General features: G+C 43.8%; 1 protein-coding gene across 1 annotated transcript; it reads right to left on the minus strand.

Annotated features, from left to right (window-relative positions):
* Window positions 1-7990: 7990 nt before the first annotated feature.
* Window positions 7991-21455, minus strand: LOC117836876 (alanine--tRNA ligase). The gene is made up of 22 exons (XM_034716394.2): window positions 20908-21455; window positions 19976-20116; window positions 19633-19779; window positions 19350-19502; window positions 19105-19240; window positions 17032-17128; window positions 16491-16611; window positions 16034-16102; window positions 14986-15036; window positions 14797-14892; window positions 14467-14568; window positions 14226-14348; window positions 10316-10459; window positions 10165-10236; window positions 10011-10086; window positions 9793-9935; window positions 9606-9714; window positions 9343-9530; window positions 8982-9071; window positions 8688-8870; window positions 8415-8588; window positions 7991-8313 (listed from the first exon to the last, which is right to left on the minus strand). The coding sequence occupies exons 1-22, from the start codon at window positions 21436-21438 to the stop codon at window positions 8242-8244; spliced, it is 3018 nt and encodes a 1005-aa protein (XP_034572285.1). The 5' UTR covers window positions 21439-21455; the 3' UTR covers window positions 7991-8241.
* Window positions 21456-21469: the final 14 nt, after the last annotated feature.

The following is a 21469-nucleotide window of genomic DNA, read 5'->3' on the forward strand; positions in this document are numbered from 1 at the left end:
AAGCCGTCCAAGCAGAAGAGCAGCTTCCCTCCTCCTTGTTTGAAGGCAAGCCCCGGATGCATGAAACCCCTATGTTTTACCAAACTTGCGCATGCCTTCTTTATCTTGTTTGTGCATTTACGTATAGGAATTGTTTGGAACCATAGATGCATGACTTAGTTTCCCTGTTTCGAACACTAGCTGTTGGACCGAGTAGTTGCCATGCTTAAATAGGAAGCGGTAAAAGCCGAGTGATTTCCTGTCACTCGCGAGTTGTAAGGAGTTGGCTGTTTCCTTTCTGTTACAACTATAAGGACGATGACGGGGTAGGGTTCTGGTTAACTGTTTGGTGGTCGGCTGATCGCCCCGTCTGTCTATGAAACATGCTAAGGCCCGACAGTGGTGGTGTTCGTGATCAATTGTTGAAAGTACTAACCTCACACTTATTATGGGATGAGGAAGCCGAGTACCGGATTGACCCTAGACGTGAGCGGTCACCCTATTGTCCTTGGAACGGAGTTTCCCCTACGGCCGCACGTGGTGGCAAGTGTGGTCACAGAATGGCAGAGCCCGGGTCTGTGGAACATTGCACCAAAGAAAATGGGCCCGACACGGGTTAGGGGATTGATGGGGAAGGTCGACACAGGAAGCGACCCTCGGTGGTGCGCGGATGTCGTGAGATTAGGTTCACCATGCATGGTTAAAGAACTCGAATCGATTCGTCTGCCTCTCACAGTTTGAGACTGCTTGATCGCTATGTCACCCTGAGTAATAAAGGAATCTGATGATGACATGGTCTTGATGATGATATATATACCTTTTGGTTGGTTCTATGTTTGTTTAGAGTAAGTTGCTAACCTAGACCGGATAATGAACTTAATATCTGAGCTAAAACTTTGAAAATAGGGATTTACATAGTGCTTTTGGCAAACAAACCCCTCAGCCAAAGAGCCTTGCATGTCTAGAGTGGTGGAGTAGCTCTACTCCCTGTTGGTTAAGTCTTGTTGAGCTTAGTAGCTCAGCCTTGTTGTGGCTCTTCTTTTTCAGGTGAAGTTACTGCTCTTGAGTCATCCTCTGTTGGCACTTGGCCGCCCCAACTCCCTCCGGGTTGGACGGTTGAGTGGGATCCCTCCTCGGACGGCGAGGAAAGGGATCACTGATGTCCTGGTTGGCCTCACAAGGGATGTCCGACCCTAACAAAGTAGCTTCCGCTTGTTGTTTTACCTTCTGTTGTTTTCTTTGAACCTTGTAAACTCTAATATTTATTTTAGTGTTGAACTAATTGGTCAATCATTTAACTCAGTGGACTTGTTGTATTCTCTGGAACCGCTCGCCTTCGTGTGAGTTTGCTAACTCGGTCCTGTTCAAGTGGTTAAATCAGATGAAATCCGACGGCACTTCGTGTTAACTTGGCTAAGGCATGAGTGTCGCATATTAGGCGACTTAATCATGTTTAATCAAGCTAATTCGAAGTGGATCCGCCACACAACCTAAGGTTATTTTCCCAACAATGGATGAAGAACGGGCACCGCTAATGATCTTCGTGTCGTCACATCATCTCTTCACAAAATCTTGAATTTTCCTGTTGCCGCTGGTATTTGTTGAGCAAGAATTGGGAAGTGATGGGTCTGCGCGGTCCTTCCGATCCTTCACCTTCATCATCCATCCATCTCTTCCCTTTCATGTCTTCGGGCGTAGCTTGATTCTTGGGGTCCATGGCACCGCTCTTTTTAGCCGATTCCGATGTCAGCACTTTGGTTTGAAGCGCGTTTCTTCCCGTATCAACCATGTTGGTGGGGAAAGGATGCTGATCAATCTTCATTGGCTTTGCTGGCTTTGTCGGGACCTCGAACTTGAGCCTGCCTTGGTCGATGGCCGATTGTATTTGCTGACGGAAGATCTTGCACTCATTTGTGTCGTGGGACATGGCGTTGTGCCATTTGCAATACTTCATCTTTTTCAGCTATTCAGCTGATGAGATTGTATGATAGGGTGAGAGCTTGATCTGCCCTTCTTGGAGGAGTAAGTCAAAAATTTTGTCGGCCTTTGACGTGTCAAAACCGAACGCCTCCGGTTCCTTTTTCCTGAAGGGACATGATATCGGCTTCTTCCCCTTAACCTACTGTGCTAGACTAATTTCTGCCTCCTCCTCGGATTCAGATCCCTCCAGATATGCCACCTTCTTCTGAAAATTTCTTCGCTGATCAAAGGGGCGTACTTCCTGACCGGACAATCGGTGAACGATTTGACTCAGCCTTTCGAACTCTTGGGAAGCGTACTTCTCTTTGATGTGAGGCAGGAGACCTTGGAAGGCAATATCGGTCAGCTGCGCATCGGTCAGGATTAGGGTGTAACACTTGTTTTGGACTTCTTTGAACCTCTGCACATAAGTGGACACTGGTTCGTCGCTCCTTTGCCTGAGGCTAGTCAGATCTGAGAGTTTCATCTCATGCACTCCCACATAGAAGTACTTATGGAACTGCTTCTCTAAGTCGGCCCAAGTAACTATGGAGTTGGGTGGCAGTGTAGTGAACCACTGGAAAGCCGACCCGAACAGGGACGATGAGAACAGCCGCACGCGCAGAGCATCCTGTGTAGCCGCTTCTGCAGATTGGATGATGAATCTGTTCAAGTGTTCCACAGTGGAGGTGTCATTGAGCCCCGAAAACTTGGTGAAGTCGGGGAGTTTGTACCGATGGGGAAACAGCAGTAGATCATAGGCAAGCGGGTATAGCGTTCTGTACATGTAAGTCTGTACTTTTAGCTTTAAATCGAACTGTTCTTGGATCACCTCCGCTATCCTTGTCGTCCAGTCTACTTGCTGTTGATGAATTACCGGCTGGGGAGTCGGTATATGTTGGTGGATCGGCGGCGGGATGACCGGGTGATGAACAAAAGCGTGCAGTGGATTCTGCGGTAACGTGGCCGGCTAAGTGGTCGGCATCTTGTGGCGTAGCAAACCGGCCATCTCATCATATAATATTATAGGTGCCACGCCTCGGAGCCATCTCATCGTGGTGGAATGGTATTGCGGAACCGTCGGCCGGGTGGCCGATTGGAGTGGTGCCTGGATTGGAGAGCCCCCAAAGCCGGCCGGTTGATCCAGAACGGCTGCTGTCGATGGTGCCCCCCAAGGCACTGAGTTTAATGGCAATGAGGAAATCTAAGGAGGCTGAGGTGGTGCACCATTGTATCCTGGATGCACTAATGGCAAAGAAACGTTGGGTCCTCCATGCTGAGTTTGCATCGGCTGGGGAGCCGAGTAAGATGTGCTTGTAAAAGTCCTAACTGGGGCCGTAATGGGTGGGGTGTATGCTGGCTCCTGATATCCTTGAGATATGCCATTGGCCAAGGAGCTGATGATGGCATTGTATACCGTGTTGGTTATCACCGGGGATTGGTCGATGAAAGCCTGGTAGACGGAGTGCTGAACCATATCGGACATTTTGTCCGAGTCCTCAGTGATGGTGATCTGGCGGGGAGTTGGGAAAGGAGCTTTCTTGATGGTTTCCCCGCTCCTGGTACGTCTGAAAGATTGTAGGCATGTTTCCCTGTATTGTTCCACATGCTTTGCAACCTCTTCTTTCTAGTCGTCCTTGAGGTCTGCTTCCGTCACCTCGATAACGTTATCTTCGGAGATTTCGGCTGCTTTCGACATAGTAGAGGTTGAAGTGGTCCCACCGAGCGTGCCAAAAGTGTGTTGGCGCTAAAAGTCAGCCGATTGACTCTCAGCGTCGGACACACGACCCGGGAGAATTTGCTTAGCTCCTGTTCAGGTGATCACCCTGGTGCAGTTTGTGTGGTGTGCCAGCCAATCTAACCTATTGATTGGCAAGGAAGAAACGTGTCAAATTCCAGGGGTTGCGATCGGCTAAGATTCCGATCTCGAGAAAGCATATCAGCGAACCGGCCGATTTGCTACAAAGAGATAATCGGCTATGACACAGCCGACAACCACGTAGCGATTATAAAGAAAACTACTAGAGTAAACTAGATAACGCTACAGGAGCAATACTTGAAATAGATCTAGTTGGCTACGTAAGGATAGTGGATGAAAATAACGATAATCAAGCCGAAAGTTCTAATCTCAAGCTGGATAGTGATAAAACTAGAACAATAGGTAAAACCTAGAATTCTAGTAAATATCGATAACTGGTGAATAAATCTAAATGAAACGACAGCGATGCGCATGAAGTTAAAGCTTAGATATTACTCGATAAATGGAACTTACAGAATCGGTCGGAGATCGTGTCGATGCAGCCCTGCCAACCCGTACGAACTCAAGAAAGAAGAAAAGTATTGGCGAAGTCGCCGACTTGAAAGTAAAGTACGAGAAAATAGTATGTTGTTGTATTGATTGATGTGTTATTTACAGATCTCTAAAGATGGCTATTTATAGTCTGTTACAACCAATTTCCTAACCGACTAGAATCTATCTCTAATTTTAAACAAAAACAAATATTTACAAGTACAACTCGTATTGGAGTTGGTTATTGCACTCCTGAGGGCACCCCCTTCGTCTTCTCTTTCTGATCCACTTTAAGCCCATATTGGCCCAACTGCTCCAGCCATTCAATCGGTCGATCTTTATCAACTCCATCCATCAGAATACTGTAGCGCCAATCGGCCGATCTCCAACTGTAGCACTAATCGGCCGATTCCCAATCGTGACCTTTTAACCTGCCGCATCGGCCAATCCTTTCCTCCTTGACACCGATTTCATACATGTCAAAATCCGGCATCAACAGTATCAAAATCAGAATTTTTCAAAAAAAAAATGGCCTCTTTTTTATTTATTTTATATCGGGCTACTAAATACTAAACAAATTCGCCAATTTGGGAGCAGCTTTGTGATAATGATGGAACCAACCAGCAAGAAACATTAACGATGCAAAAATCAATGCATTGATTGCGGTACAATAGAATACTAATTCACTAGTTATTCTGGATGCTCGCCAAATCTGAAAAACCTAGAGGTTATCTGGACTCCTTGGAAACCCCTGCCTACATCACCCATAAGGTAAATTGGATATGTAATTATTGGAATAATTGTTGGAGACTCAAATGATGGATATGCAAGCATGGCCGAAGACGGCGAACCAATTGCTCCCCTCCGGTGCTAAGACGACATTTGTCAATCAATGTGGATACGTTGTCAGGGAAAACATCCCCATCAGAATTCCAAAATGGAAAGCAGCTAAAGCCATTGATACAGCTGCGCAAGGAAATATGTTGGGAACAGTTGCTACTAAACTTCACATTTCCAGCAGGCACTGAATCCAAAGTGAAGGAATGGGCCTTTAAGAAGATGGCAATTGCTTTCCAGACGTTCAAGAAAAACTTGAACAACAACTATATCAAGGGCCTCACACCCGATTTAGAGAACAAGTACCAGAAGCTACGACCTTTTATTGGGATGCATTCGTGTAGTACAAGTTGTCGGAAGATAGCGCGCGAACTCAACAAGCTAAAGAAAATGCAAGCAAAAAGAAACACTTTCATCATCTTGGCAAGGAGGTTATAGGACGGCGATTCCAAAATGGCAAAAAATGGAAGAAGACCTAATTGCAAGAGGAATCGAGCCAGCAACTCTCGAGGGGCCATTGCGAGAAAGACTTTTTTCTATGCTCATGGCGACACACTAAATATCGAAGATAAATACAAACTAGCGATTCATTAAGAGAAGAGACCGACAGGTTCGACGCAGCACTACATGCTAAACAACAAGAAACTTTCAAGCCTGACAGAGAGAAAGACGAGCTGACTTATGTGCTTGGGAATCCAGAACACCCTGGACGTGTCTGAGGCATAGGCGTAGTTCCATGGAAGTATGGCTTTAGTGAAGATATCGAGTCTTATAGAAGTCGAAGAAGAAGCAAGGCCACAGCAGAATACAAGTTCTGTGTCCTAGAAGAACGATTAGCTTCGACTAATTTAAGAATTACCAAAGAAGTCAGACAGCTGCAAGCAGCGATAGCACCTAGCCAAGCCCAAGAACAACCAGCTGCATCAGGTGCTAATGTGGACATAATAAGCCCTGCCTCTTAGCATCGTAGTAGCGTCGCTTCCATGGAGCTCCAACCCGATGAATCGTCTGACATGGTTGCAGCCAACAACCAACGCTATCCTGTGCACGACATAACTGTGAGGATCTCATGTGAGCTTCTTACTCTAGTGAGAAAAATGATCAAATTAGTGGCTTACGGTATTGCTGCAGTACCAGTCCAAGGTGGGATAATTCATGGCGGGACTCGGATACGGATGTGTAGTGTATATTCGGATACTTGTAATATTTGAACTGTAAATATATATAATATATATGTTATCTTTACTATACTAGATCAATATATATTACATAATATTACTAGTATACACAAGGGATACGAATACGAATTAAAATAAAAGGAAAACAAAAGAAATATTGGGAAAAAAAAGAAAAAAAAAGAACCATTTAGTAACACTTTCCAGTGCTAAAGTGCCGCCCGCAACAGCATGATCATGGTGCACAGTTTAGTACCAGTTGTTGTTACCAACCCGGACTAAATGCGAATAAGCGATTCTGCTCGGTGAACCGGTACTAAAGGTGTTTCCCAACCGGTACTAATAATCAATCATCGAGTGGTTCCCGAAAGGTTTGAGCGTGTGCAACCGCTCGCTGCGGTGACCATCAAGAAGAGAAGCATACGGCTGGTCATCAAAATGGCAGAACAGCACCCTGCTGTCGTGCAGCAGCACCACGTGGTCCAGCACAGGACGGTGACACCGAATCCCACACGGTGGTGGAGCCAGGGGGGGCTGGCAGGGGCCATGGCCCCCTAATGATCCATATAACAAAGATTACTAAATCATCAATTATTTAGACTAGTCACTAATTATTTAGGATAATCACTGTAATGTAGCCTTCAATTAATGTTTTTTTCTAGTAATTAGATCTTCTACTTTTCCAGTTCTAACTGTTGTTGTCATAGACATTGTCCCAAAACTCTATCTCTCAATTTAATTTGGCTTAGCTTGGCCTCCCCTAACCCTAATTCCTAGCTCCACCCCTACCCACGCCCGGTTCGAACTCAAGGCCGAACGGCTCCAAGCAGCAGTCCTCCGCCTCCCCAGCGACGGTGAGCCGTTGCCAAGCGTGCAAGCACAGCGTCCTTAACCAAGGCTAATAATTAAGCCGCCGACCGCGCTGCCAAAACCGAGCGGTTTGGGCGCGTGCAAGCGCAAAGAAGCGCCGGCAGCCTTCGACCAGGTGAGACTGGCAAGGTCGAAGATGAGGCTCCACAAGGGCTACAAGGAGGCATCAACCATCAAGGAGAAGAGGAAGATCGAGGTCATTGCCGCACCGAAGAAGGGAAGGCAGCGCCCAGGCCATTTACGGTGCAGGGCTGCCGGTGCTGCTGGGAAGCGAGTTCCGGTGCCTTCTTGTTCATGGTTGGTTCATGTTCAAGACTTCTTGAGCAGCCGTGGCAGTAGCAGGGTTTTATTGCTAAATTTTGTAGTTTCTGTCACCAATGTAGTCATGTGAAGTTTCCGTCGCTGAGTGATTCTTGATCGGACGCCGGATTGTTTGTCGTTGGCTTCGTCATGGTTGGCTCATGGTTGGTTTATTAAACTTTTTTATCTTCGTTTTGTTGTGTACATAGGCATTTTGTCATCGTGACTGCAATAGCGGCAACCATTGCCGAAACATTGTGTCGAAACTCAGCTAATTGCAGCATTGAAATAAATTCTTGAAAGCTTGAATTCATTGAAGACGCTTAAAGCTTCCTTTTCAACATTATAACTCCGCTTAGACATTTTGTTTTTAAAGTTCTTTTGAAATTGAAGCTTTTTGACATTTTTCTACTTCCCGTTGTGATGGCGTGCTTCAACAGGATGCCATCCACTGGTGAACTTTTCCAAAAGTCCAATACATCCAGCACGATTGGATCATCTAAACATGTGCTTCTGCCATGCTTGGTTTAAAACATTATAAGATAACTGGAGTACCGAAGAAAAAAGTTCAGGTACCAAGTTATGCAAATAATGCCACACGAAGATGTCTTAATAATTAAAGACCTTGATACGTCAGCAGCAATAAGATACTGCAGATAGTTTGGTTACATGTCATCCTGTGGTTTGAATGGTATGGTATGTAATTCAAACAGCAAACATTATGGAATTCCTGTTAGGTGAAAGACGGCATTTAAAAGTGAAGGGCACTGGATCAACAGCAGCCGCACATAAGCTTGGAAGGGGAGTGCACTGGACCAACAGCCGCACCCATCAGCTGAGTTTCATTGCAGCAATGTTGTTCGCGAGTTCCATTGCCTCCTTGAGTTGAGAAGCATCACTTCCCTGCAGTATGAGCAATCACAGAGTCACAGGTTATTCTAGGTATCCATGTACTTGACTTGCACTCTGGCACTCAGAGAAACTGGAATGGTGTGCATGCTCACCTGGCCCTGGGCGACACCATTCTTGCCACCACCACCTCTTCCCTTGAGTGGTGCAATTGAAGGTGTCAGCCAATCCAACACCTTGAAGCCATTGGGAGTGTTGGGTGGCACACCAGCGTAGATAACAGCTTTGTTCGATGCCTCATCTTTGCTGAATAGCATTATAGGCAAACCCTGGGCAAGATGAATACAACAGTTCACCAGGATATTCAAATCTGACAGCGTTAAAATAAGGGAACAAGAAAAACAAGAACAATGAAGTCATAAGCTAACCTTTTGGTCCATGACCTTGATAACTGCTTCCCGTACAGCAGTGGTATCAAGACCCACATCAACATGAGTAACACAAAAGGGCTTCTTTTTGAAAAGAGCAGCTTCAGCTGCATCCATTGCAGTCTTGACAGCCTTTTGGATATTCTGTTCACCCATTTTCTTCTTGGCCTTCCTAAGTTGATCCTGCGACATGCAACAGACGCAATCAGCTCATCATAAAAATCATAAGTAATTGTTCTTTCTTCCATTGAGATAGAAAAACATTTGACATGTAAAAAAGAAACATTTACAGACCTCCAACTTGGAAACCTTGCCTCTTAGATCAGCTTTTCTGGCAGCAGGGATGGCAGCTGCATCAAGCTTATTCTTGATGGAAGCAATTTTCTGACAAACAATATCAAGTTAGATAATAATCTTGCAAAGGATATGTCTTCAAAGTACAATGGTACAATTTGATCTTAACACATGTACAGCTACAGAGAGAATATTATCAAGGGAAGAGATATATAAATCAGAAAATAATTTATGTGTTATTTCTTCCTCCCTTAGAAAGATCACATTTATGCCTTTATATTATAATATCCTACTTATCAGACAATCTGCAGCTCACAATACAGGGCACAAACAACTAACACAAATAACAAAAGCTTAATACCTTCTCCAACATGGCTCCCTCCAACTGAGATGCTCCACTGATATCACAATCAATAGATGATGCTAACTCCATAGCATCTGCAGCACATCCAGCAGTAACAGCTGTTATCCTCCTAACACCTTTTGCGATACCCTCTTCGGATAAAAGTGCAAATGCTTTGGCATCTCTTGTGTTCGAGATATGTGTACCTGATACATACACATAAAATTATAGATATCCTCATCACAAATATTGAAGTGCATGGCAGAGGGTTGTAAACATACCTCCACACAGCTCAGTTGATATGGATAACCACTCTTTGTTCTCTGGATCTGCAAGCAGATCTTCCACCTTCCGGCCAACTGAGACAACTCTTACTGGATCAGGGTAAATCTACAAAATCCAAATGTATATGTCACAAGACATGCCATTTGCCCTATATCAAATGTCAATACGAGTAAGAAATCTTACTTCACCGAACACAGCTCGTAGACCATTTATGCGCTTTGCATCTGCTAATTTTATTTCACTAGCATATACATCCAGCTCGTCCTTTATTTGTTGGTTCACTATGGACTCAATTTTTCTCAAATCTTCAGGCTGAACCGGTTTTCCTGTTACAAACTAAGCATTCAGTTGACAAAGCTTTGAAAATACACGTCAAAGCAGTATGAAGAGAGCCGTAATACCATGAGAAAAATCAAATCTCAGCTTCTCTGGTAGAACTATTGAACCTTTCTGGTCAACATGATCACCAAGTACTTCCTGCACACACAACAATAATCAAGAGTGAAAAAGACAGAAGAAGAAGCTATATACATTTTAGACAGGCTAGAAACCAACCCTCAGAGCAAAGTTCAGCATATGTGTACATGTGTGATTTGGAGCAATTAGAGTACGCCGATCGTAATCAACCTATCAATGGTAACATCAGTATCAAAAATGAATTATAACAGATTAACTAGTTCGCTTAAGGCTGTCAGTAAAAACTCACCTTGCATATTACAGTATCACCAACAGATAAAGCTTTAGAACCTTCTGTAAATGAACCAATATGCAAAACATAGCCAGCAAACACTTGGACATTGTTCACATTGAAAGTTCCAAAAGACCCTTCAATTATCCCAGTGTCATATATCTGCGAGAAGGTGCATGCGCATTAACTCTTAAGAAAATCAGCAAATGTAAGATAAAACAATTACATGCAAACAAACACATAACTTGGGGATACATAGAGGCGCTTCAACATTCCCACACCATATTATGTTTCTAATCTCAGAGGAGATTAAATAAGACATTGACTTAGGGGACGTCTGGTTATTCTGTTGTGCGCGCTGAGGAATCTTTTTATTTATAAGAGTCATTTACTATTATCTTCAAGGTTTTGCTTACCATGGCTCCTAACAGTATGCTTTTAACTATTACCTTCAATGCAAGAAACAAGTAAAAAGATTTTTCATGTTTCAGATGGTGACATAATGTTTAATGAAACTTGAAAAAATATGTTAAGAAATTTTGTTTGCAAGGACACAGGAGTTTGAAAATTGGAAAACACACTGAAACTACAAATAATGTGCTTCTAATCTCAGATGGTTGAATGACATAACAGAAAGTGAAAAGAAAGACTCTCAGAACATTTTTTATCAGCGCAACAGCTTGGTGAATCAGAGCAAGTCCTAGGAGCAACTCCACCAGGGACCCTATTCAAGCCCCTACTTTTTAAGTAGGGGCTGCACTCCAGCAAGGCCCCTACTTGGGTCCTTACTCTAGGGACGCCCCTACTTTCCTCTCCTGAGCCCCTTCTCCCACGGGTCTACTTCAACGGTTTCTGTTTTTCCCTGCACGTGCCCGCCTCCATTCTCCAACGCCTGAGCTCCTCACACCACCCCATCCTAGCACCGCCTCTCGTAGATTAAATCGTGGACCAGCCTGTAACTCATCAAAAACAATATGTGACTCATCAATATCATTATTAGAAGCATCAACAGCGGGCGCGTCAGGACTGGCTGAGGTGGTAGAACTAGAAGGAAACTCAATGGGGGTTTTGGGACAACGATTGAAGAAACGTGACAGGTGGTTTTGAAAAAGGGTGAGGTGGAGGTGGTGGAGATGGAGGCGGCGCATGTCAAGATGGTGGAGGAGGTGTAGGTGTCTCAGAGAGGAGGTGTGATGGAAATAGAAGGATCAGGAATGGACGCGGAAGGAAGTGACATCACCCGTGGATGAAATAGGAGGAAGACAAAAAAGATGTGGACTCTGTGGGAGAATATGAGGGTTGTGGAGAGGGGTTATAAAAGAAAGGACGGTCCTCAACAAAGGTCACATAACAATAGATACGTATGCGACGAGAAGAAGGATCATAGCAGCGATAACCTTTATGCTTAGGACTATACCCCAGAAAAACACACTCAACAGATTGCGCAGTCAACTTAGTACGTTCACGCGGAGCAAGCAAAACATAGCATGTACATCCAAAAACTCAGAGATGATCATAGCTGGGAGGGGTACCAAAAAGTACCTCGCCAGGACATTTGTCAGACAGTTTGGATGAGGGTTGTCTATTTATGAGATATGCAGTAGAGACAGCTTCACCGCAAAAATGAGATGGAACAAAAGAGGAAATCAGAAGTGTGCGAGCTGTCTCTATCAGATGGCGATGTTTGCGTTCAGCAACACCATTTTGTGCATGAGCACCAGGTTAGGAGAGCTAAGCAGTACCCTCAGAGGACAAAAACTGGAGAAAAGCATCAGACAGATACTCACCACCAGAGTCAGAACGAAAAACTCTAATAGGAGTAGAAAATTGTGTGTGAACCATGCAACATGTTGAAAATGACTAGGATGCAACCAACAACAGCAGATTGCAGGAAGAACAGTTACCACCGTGACTGAGTAGGCAAGCAGGACAATTGCAGACAGCAGATGCAGAGCAGCAGGCGTGAATGGCAGACAGCAGCACACCAGTAGCAGATGCGGAGCAGACGGGCGGTGGCCTGATGGTTTGGCGGACAGCCAAATCAGACCTCTGCAGCGAGCAAAGGAGCCGTGGGCGGAGATGAAGAGGAGCCCACGGGCGGACGACGATAGGAGCCGCGACCGGCAGCAACTGGAGAAGCAGATGAGTCCTCCGCGACGCGCGGAAGGACAGGTGCAGACGGGTTCTCCACAACAGGCTGAAGCACAGGCACGGACCACGACAGGCGGCGAACGAACCACGCAAATGAATCCTCCGCGACAGGTGGACAAACTCGCGCGGACGAGTCCTTCATGACAAGCAGACTAAGGGCGGCCGCCTGACGGATGGGCTTGACAAGCCGATCCAGCAGACGACGACGGCGACGGGCCGCCGGCGAAAAAAATGGATTGCAGGTGTAAATTACCTGAAATCCCGCTCTGATTTGATGTTACGTATCGTGAAGAATTGAGAGAGAGAGCAGAGAGCCATGTCCATCAGTGGAGATATCCATATATAGAGGGAGAGCCTCATGGGCCATGGGCCTATAATAGAAGGGCCTTTATACACTTAACAGTGTCATATCAAATTAGGGCCTCTAAAGTTATGGCTATTGCTGGAGTTGTGGGTTAAATCTAAAGCCCCAGAAAGTTGGGGCAGTCCCTATTCAGTAAAGTAGGGGCCTGGAGTAGGGGCTATTGCTCAGTTGCTCTAACAGTGCACCGCTGCTAGCTGACTAAATTGGTAATAACCAAAAGGGGCTTTGTGCGTTTTTTACCCTCACTTTTTGAAAACATTCCGCTAAGATGAGTTAACGGTGTTAAATCAGTAGTAAGAAGACATATATGCCCTTTATGTTTGACCCTTGTTTCATGTGTCCTTTCGGAAACAGCTGGAGGAGTCGCCAGCCATATCACCATCGTCGTCCCGGCCGGTGCCCACTCTACTCCAACAACCGACTGGACGAGTCCCTCCAAATGTCATCAATGGCATCCTCAAGCGCAGCCACCAACGCGCTGGCTGGGTTCCGCGCGCCACCGCCACAGCCTCCGCACTGTAGACCAATCCCATGCGCCGCCGCGCTGTGGCCCCCAAACTGCTGCCACCTTGCCTCCGCCTCACGTAGCCCCGTGCGCCGCCGTCCGGAGAGAGAGAGAGAGGGGGGGGGGGGGGGGGGGGAGGGGGGAGAGGGAGGTAACGGGTGTGAGGCGCAGAGAGTAAAGAGTTGGCTGAGGGAGAGGATAAGGTACCAAGGGTATTTCGGTATTTTAGTCTATTTTTCAGTGTTGTCTTTTTTTCTTAATCCATTTAATTGGTCCCACCTAACTAGAGCATTGGAACCAGGGGTAAATGAACCTTTGTTAAGAAAAATCAGGGGCAGATTCACAAACCCTAAGGGGTAAAATCACAATTAGCATTGAGAATAGGGTTAGAAACACAAATCCCCCTAACCAAAACTGCCTGAAAATGTGACTTCAAATTTGATTTAAATTTGCCAGCCAGATGAAAAAATAAGTCTAACAGATAGAAAGAAACAGTCTTAAAAGATAGAAAGAAACAGTCTAACAGATAGGAACTAATCTAAACAAGGGGAAGACAAACAAAACTTATGTCTGGAACAGACTTACAGATTTTATATCATATACATAGATGCAGCATGTAGAAATCCTGTAACTGGTTTTCTTAAGGGTACGTTTGGGTCAAGGAGGGGTGGTCTGTCATCTTCTCACTCCTCACATTTTTTGTTTGGTTTGTGGAATGGAATGGGTGATTACAATTAGTATAATCATGAGGGGTGGAGTCATCGCACTAAAATTCATGGGATGGACTCATGATGGACCACATCATCCTAACTCCTAGAGTTATTGTAAGTTAATGGGATTAATGGCAAAAGCAACACCAGATACACGATCTGATCTATATCAAATACTGCACTATCCAAAAGTCGTACCTGACCACCCTGTTCTGCATAGAAGCTTGTACTTTCCAACACAAGGCCAAAGTCCACATCACCAGATGCAGTAGCTATGTATGCTGAGCCAGTATAGATGGCCTTGACCACACTTCCATGTTCCTGCAAAATCTCAATGGTAAATATAGAACACAGCAATAAATAACAGCCACCAACTGAATCAGGAACAGCGAAAAGTAGAAGTGCAACAATAACAACAATATTTAAGGTGGCATCTAACCTTGGGCCACATAAACTTTGGGCTATCATCTGTGCTGGCAAACCCCTGGTTGCGCAGCTGTGCTGTAGCATTGGCATCCATAACAATAGAATTCCCTCCAGCCTGACAAAAGAAACATGTGACATACAAACAAAAAACAAGGTGTTGTGTGAATTAAATAAGATAAATAAAAAATAAAGCTGCCCAATCAAATGAAACACCAACAGTATATTTGATATATTTAGGAAAAAATGGTCATCGGGTAAAAAAAATAAAAAAATTTAGATGGCATAGCACCAAAAAAAAACTTTTCAGGATCAATTTCTACACTCCTTAGAAAAGAAAATTAACCTTGTTGCGAGCATTCCTAGCTTTTTGCCTTGCTTCTTCCATAGAAGCACTGAAACCCTCTTTGTCGACAGCCAGACCATAGTCGATCGCCATGACCTATGCAACGGAAAATAATAATAACAACACAAGATAAACAGTTAATAAAGATTCTATGATCAAAACATGAATAAGCTAAAATGTGAAACTAACCTCAGTCAAATCAATCGGATAACCATACGTATCCCACAGGATAAATGCATCCTGAAGGAAGAAATTAATTAGTTCAGCATACCAAAAAGAAAAGAATGTATACTTGCATAATTCTTAATTCACTAAGGCTGCCAATTTAAGGTTTATGATACTATATCATCTAAGGGACGAGTGTTATGGGGTGAACTGTAAGATCACTTTTAAAGTAAGAAAAGGAGAAAGTATTAATTTTTGTACAGAACATAAAATCAAGTTCAGTTTGTAGTATAGGATTTTTTACGAGTTTATAAGGTCCAAGAAAAGTGAGGGCTAATGATTCAGGAGAAACGAATAAACTAGTTCTTATCTGACGACAAGTATATAACATAAGATGGCTTCCTTTCTAGTCTCAGCACAGTGAAGGTAAAGGAAAAGGACTTCAATGAGCCACACTGAAATTCGTTTCCAGCACAAGTAGGAAATAACTTATTTAGATGGCTTAGACTACGTAAGTGGCTACTCTCTATCTGCCAAACTAACAGTGGCCCACAACAGGGCTTAAGAGGAAGGCTTCATCATCGGCAACAAGAAACATTTATTTCCCCTATGAGACTTGGGAATGGTTTGTCATTTATAGACATAAAATTTGAGAGTTACTTAGTTTATTCTAGAGATAGATTTCTTAAGGATCAGGTCATGCCATTTATATAAATTGAAGATGTATCTCTTTCCACTAACATCAAGCAAGAACAATATCAATATACTCAGACAATCAGACTCTGATCTCTAGTCCTGCCCTTGGGGTGCAGCTACAGTCACTTATCAACACCTTTGCATTAGTTGGCCCAACAGTTTAGTACCATCTAATGTAGCAAGATAGTGCAAAAAGTGTCCTACCCTCTGACCTCAGATCCTTACCGAACTTCCACATAACTTAAGAACAAGAAACAAATATCTTCTACAGTCCAGAGAAAACAGAAATAAGTAATGCAGCAAAATTCAAAAACCAACATCTTCCAGGGAAAATAATTAAGTAATGCAATGGAATTCAAAAATTCAAAACACTTGCCTGACCACTAAGCACTGTCCCCCCATTCTCCTTAACAGCATCTGCGGCTTTCTTAAATTTCTCATACCCCTGCGAACACAACCGACATCACAAATGTTAACAGGGCCAAGGAAAGGTTGTTAAAATAGAATAGAAGTTGGCACTTGCAAAGAAATAATAAACCAGATATTTTTTTTAGTTGTAAGCTTTTGTTCTCTACTTTTATACAGACATACAAAACAAATAGAACATATTTTTTCTCGAACATGTAGGAGAGCTGTTTATCATTATATTAAAGACCCCCCCCCCCCCCAAACACACACACACACACAAAGTGAATTTATCTTATATAACTACCCTCAATATGATGCCATTAATTGGCCGCGAGCAAAGATTCATCCAATGCAAAAGAATGATGTGGAAAACTTGACTAAACAAATGCTATAGTTGAGCAAATCCTTCTGGAAACAAAAATTACCTTTGCTAGAGTGTTCTCAAAGCTTTCTTCTTCATCTCTAATTATATCCTGGATCTTCTTTTCGTTCTCTTTTACCTCAGGAAACACATCACCCATCACTTGGACAAAAACATTAACAAGGCTGTCCAAGAAAAATATGACTTAAGTGATAAAACACATGTCATAATTGCAATCGACACAAATGTTTTGTTCTTTAAATCTAAGCAGAGTTATTGCCTATTGGTCTAGTATTAATAATTTAGCCTGTAATCCAAATGATCAACAAATAGCAGCTGTGCCATGATATGTTGCATTACCATGATACATACCACAGCTAACATAGCTACAACACTGTAATTTGAAGTATAACGTAATGTGTATTTAACTATCATATATATAAAAAAGGAGGAACTCATATAGCCAACATCATAGAATTAATGTCAAACTCATTTTACTTTAATTTGCTATTCATCTCAACTCTCAAGTGTAACACGATATGTTCTTAGTATGCCCGCTAAATAGCAATGGAAAGTCTTTTACAAAATCAAGTGCTTGTCCTTACGAGCTAAAAAACTTTGGCTTTGTCTTCAACTTCTGGTGACCAAAGTGAACAGCCCGTCTGAGTATACGCCTCAGAACATATTCTCTTCCCTCATTACCTAAAAAAAAAGTCATATCATGAACCATTCTGCAGTACAAAATGAGGCCCATGATGCAAAACAGATATAAGAAAAGGAGAAATAGTTACAAGGTTGCATTCAGATCATTTTTAGGTGTGCAACATCTTCGGTATTAATTAGGTTGACCTAGACGGTGGATACATCCAACAAGAAACACCAATAAACAGATATCGCACAGCATATTGAGTACACTCAAACTTTCATCATAAAATCAAGTATTGTGTACTTGAAAACTAAGCATGTGTTTGGTTTGGGGAAGACGTGGGATGGGATGATCCCGTCCTATTTTTTGGCGATGGAATCGTCCCATCTGATGTTTGGTTGAGGAGGATGGATCGATCCTAGAATTATGTTTGGTAGAAGGGACTGGGTCGAATAGGATGGATGGAACTCTAACAGCGTTATCCACCCTTCCAGCAGGACCCAAGTGTCAGCCTCACTGCTCCCATCTCCTTCCTCCGTTCCCTCTTGTTCTTCTCTTTCCTCCCATGAAAACTGTCGGACACCCTTGGATGAAATTCATTATGATTGTTGAATCCCAGCTCAATCACTTACAACCACATCTTCGTTGATGTCTTGCGAATCAATTTGATTACTCACCTTCATGAATCAATGGAGAGACGGGCTGAATCGAGGAGGAAGGAGATTGAGGAGGTAGCAGTTTTGGCCTGCCTTGTCTCATGCCAACGCAACTCCCATCCCTGCTGCCGCTCCCGCATCTACGTCAAAGCTCATCGGAGCTTGCGCCTCCCGCGGTGGCTGGTGGAGCTTGCCCACGCACACACGCCTGTGGCCGCCTCCACCTTTCAAGGCCACCACCACCGCCGACTCGATTCGCTCCGCCGCCGCCGAGATCCAAGCTCGGCTCGCTCGGCCATGGCGCCTCCGCTCGCGCACCGGAGCTCAGCGCCCCAATTCGCTCCCAGCTGGAGCACGCGACGCCGGAGCTCACCACCTTGGCGACTGCTCCCGCTCCAATATGCCTATGTTGGCTCGCACACGAGACGGAGCGCGACGCCATCCAAGTGGGACAGGTCTGTCCGCTCAATTCTCGCGGATTCCCCCTCAGGGAGACCCGTCCCACTTGTCCCGGAACCAAACACGCTAGAAAAAGGGATCGACCCATCCCATCCCTCATGGTCCTTGGAACCAAACACACCCTAAGCACTTGCAATGTGCAGACTTTGCATTTGTGCGTCCAACTTCAAGTGGTCAATTCCATCACAAACAGAGGCATAATATGAGCCAATATATTAATTCGGTGTACTTGCACTTGCAGTCAAACATTTCCAGGAATATATGATCTACCCATCCCAACATTACCCTTCGTTTAAAAACATATATACCATGTTAAATTAGTAAGTGTGATGCAAAGCCTGTGAATTGAGCTAGAATGACTTAACATATGAGCAGGAAAGATGTAATTAACTGATCATGATGAACAAAGTTTTTCTCAGATCAGCAAGATTTAATCTCGAGTCAATCTCCCAAACAATTGTAAAAGACATTGTTTATCCATCAAAAGACATTGTTTATCCGTCAGACAGAAAATTAACAGGTACATCCAAAAAAAGACCAGGCAGTTACTTATTTTGGTTTCCTAATTTTAGACATATCGAGCTAAATCTGTTTACAGACTTGAATTTCAACCCATTGTAACACCTTTATTTTGCCTCAAAGCAACTTACAGGTGCAACAGAAACATGGAGACGTATTAACTTTCAGTTTTACCAACCTAAACTGAACTGCACAAGATAATGAACCCTGAGCACAAGTATCAGATAGAAATCCATACGATGGTTCTGCAGGCTGCAGCAGATTAAGAATGCAATGCAGGAAGCTCAAGCCAGTAGTCTTGTAATTTTCATGTTACTAGTCCAGATGGCAAGCATAATTATCATTCATTCATTATCACAAACCAAAAAGCTGAATCAATAAAAACAGGATGCACTTACCAGGTTGAGAACCATCAGTGATAGCGAAAGAAAGAGTTCTTATATGATCTGCAACAACTCTGTAAGCCATATCAACTTTGCCGACATCATCAGATCCTACTTTACCAGAGTAAGGTTGAATCCCATCACCGGCTAACTGCATTTTTATATGCATACCAAATTATCAATATATATCATGTGGTCATTAACTATTTAGATGTGCATAAGCACAAAAGCAAATGCAAGTGTTCATGTAGCAAACATACCTTGTGGATAGCATCAAATAATGGCATGAATACATCTGTGTCATAGTTGCTCATTTTATTCTGAAGGATAGAAGTTAATCGCTCAAAGCCCATCCCAGTGTCCACATGTTTTGCTGGCAAAGTTCTTAAACTACCATCTGCCTCCCTATTAAACTGAAAATAGCACCGTGTGAATATATATAATGAATAAATAAGGAAAGATGAAATGTGAAAAACAGCATAATAAATGTCTCTGTACTATTTTAACTGTGTACACATAAGGTATAAAAAACAGTATATTGACCTGAATGAACACAAGGTTCCATATTTCAATACATGTAGGATCATCATTGTTCACTAATGAAGCTGCATCACGGTTGCCAATACGATCAAAATGAATTTCAGTACAGGGTCCACAAGGACCAGTGTCACCCATCTCCCAAAAGTTGTCCTGTTCAAGAAATGCATGTAAACTGTTTATCACAATCAAATAAGAAAATAAGGATACGCAGACCATAAGGTGTAATCAAATAGACAGGTGACATGGAAAAACTGGACCATTTGAAATAAAGAAAAATAAAACAAAACTAACAAGCTCTCTTACATTAACAAGTGATTTTACCAACAAACCAGGAAAATGCACATACCTTGCACCCAAAAGGCAAAACCTTTTCTTTCGGTAGATATTTCAACCATATGTTCTTCGACTCATTATCAGCAGCAAGACCAGATTTCTCATCACCACCAAAGTATGTGGCATAAATTCTGTCAGTAGGCAATTTGTAAACCTGTGAATTCAAGACATAGTAATCAGTAGGCAATACATGAAGGTTGCTGATACTTCTATAAACCACTTGGCATTCATAAACATACAAATTTCCTCATCGTTTTTTCTTATCTTGTTAATTTAAATCAAAAGACTCTGTTAGAAAACACAATATAAAGGTCTCGGACAAAAATGGTTCAAGTAAATGTGTTCTGGTAACTAGATTGTCTAGATTAACCATGGATGAGAGTCATTTGAATTGCCATTTCATTTCCCAATCAGTATTCAAGACCATCACTGTCATTTCTTTGAAATAAAATCAATCCTCAAACGTTAATAGTTTAACACATTTTGAGCATGCTCTTCCTTCCAATTTCAAAATTGAAGTCATTAGCTCAGGATCATTGAATGCAGGATCTTTCCTGCACTACAAAAATCAGGGGTGGAGACAGAACTCAAACTCGAAACAACGGAATCCTACAGGAAAACTAGAAATTGGTAAATCAATATATTGCCTTGCTAAATTTCTCACATGTCGACCAAAATAATTGAATCTTTCGCCATTAGAGAACTCAATCACCACATAATCATTATGTTACAAATATCTAGGAAATCATCTAAAAACCCAAAAGATCCAGATCGGCGCATAAGCCACAATTTTCCTCACCAAGCAGCTCGTGAATCTGCAACCTCTAACAATCTTATGCGAAGTCAACCCAATAGCATATCCAATCAACCCCCCCCCCCCCAATCAGATTTGCAGAATATACAGAGGAAAGAGAGAAGAGCAGGGGTAGCAGAATGGTTCTGTACCTTGGTGAGGAGCTCCCAGGCCCAGCCGATGGCCTCCTCCTTGAAGTAGTCGCCGAAGGACCAGTTCCCGAGCATCTCAAAGAAGGTGTGGTGGTAGGTGTCCTTCCCCACATCGTCGAGGTCGTTGTGCTTACCCCCGGCGCGGATGCACTTCTGGGTGTTGCAGGCGCGGCGCAGCCGGCCCAGCGGCGAGTCCGGGGCAGCCGTGCCGAGGAAGACCGGCTTGAACTGGTTCATCCCGGCGTTGGCGAACAGCAGCGTGGGGTCGTCGACGGGGACCACGGGGCTCGACGGCCAACGGGTGTGCGACTTAGACTCGAAGTAGTCGACGAACGTCTTGCGGACCCGATTGGCCGGCCACTCCGGCGACGGCGACGGCGACGCCATCCGGGCGGTGGTGGTGGAAGCGGAGGAGAAGGGGAAGGATAGGCGGATTGCGGCGGCGGGCAAAACCCTGGCCTCGGGGTTGGGGGAGGAGAGGCGGAGCAGGCGGCACGCGCGTGAGAGGGTTAGGGTTAGCACGGGCAGCATCTACCGGTCGACATGCCGGGCACGAGGATAA

Source organism: Setaria viridis, chromosome 9 (assembly GCF_005286985.2).
Source record: "Setaria viridis chromosome 9, Setaria_viridis_v4.0, whole genome shotgun sequence".
NCBI lineage: Eukaryota > Viridiplantae > Streptophyta > Magnoliopsida > Poales > Poaceae > Setaria > Setaria viridis.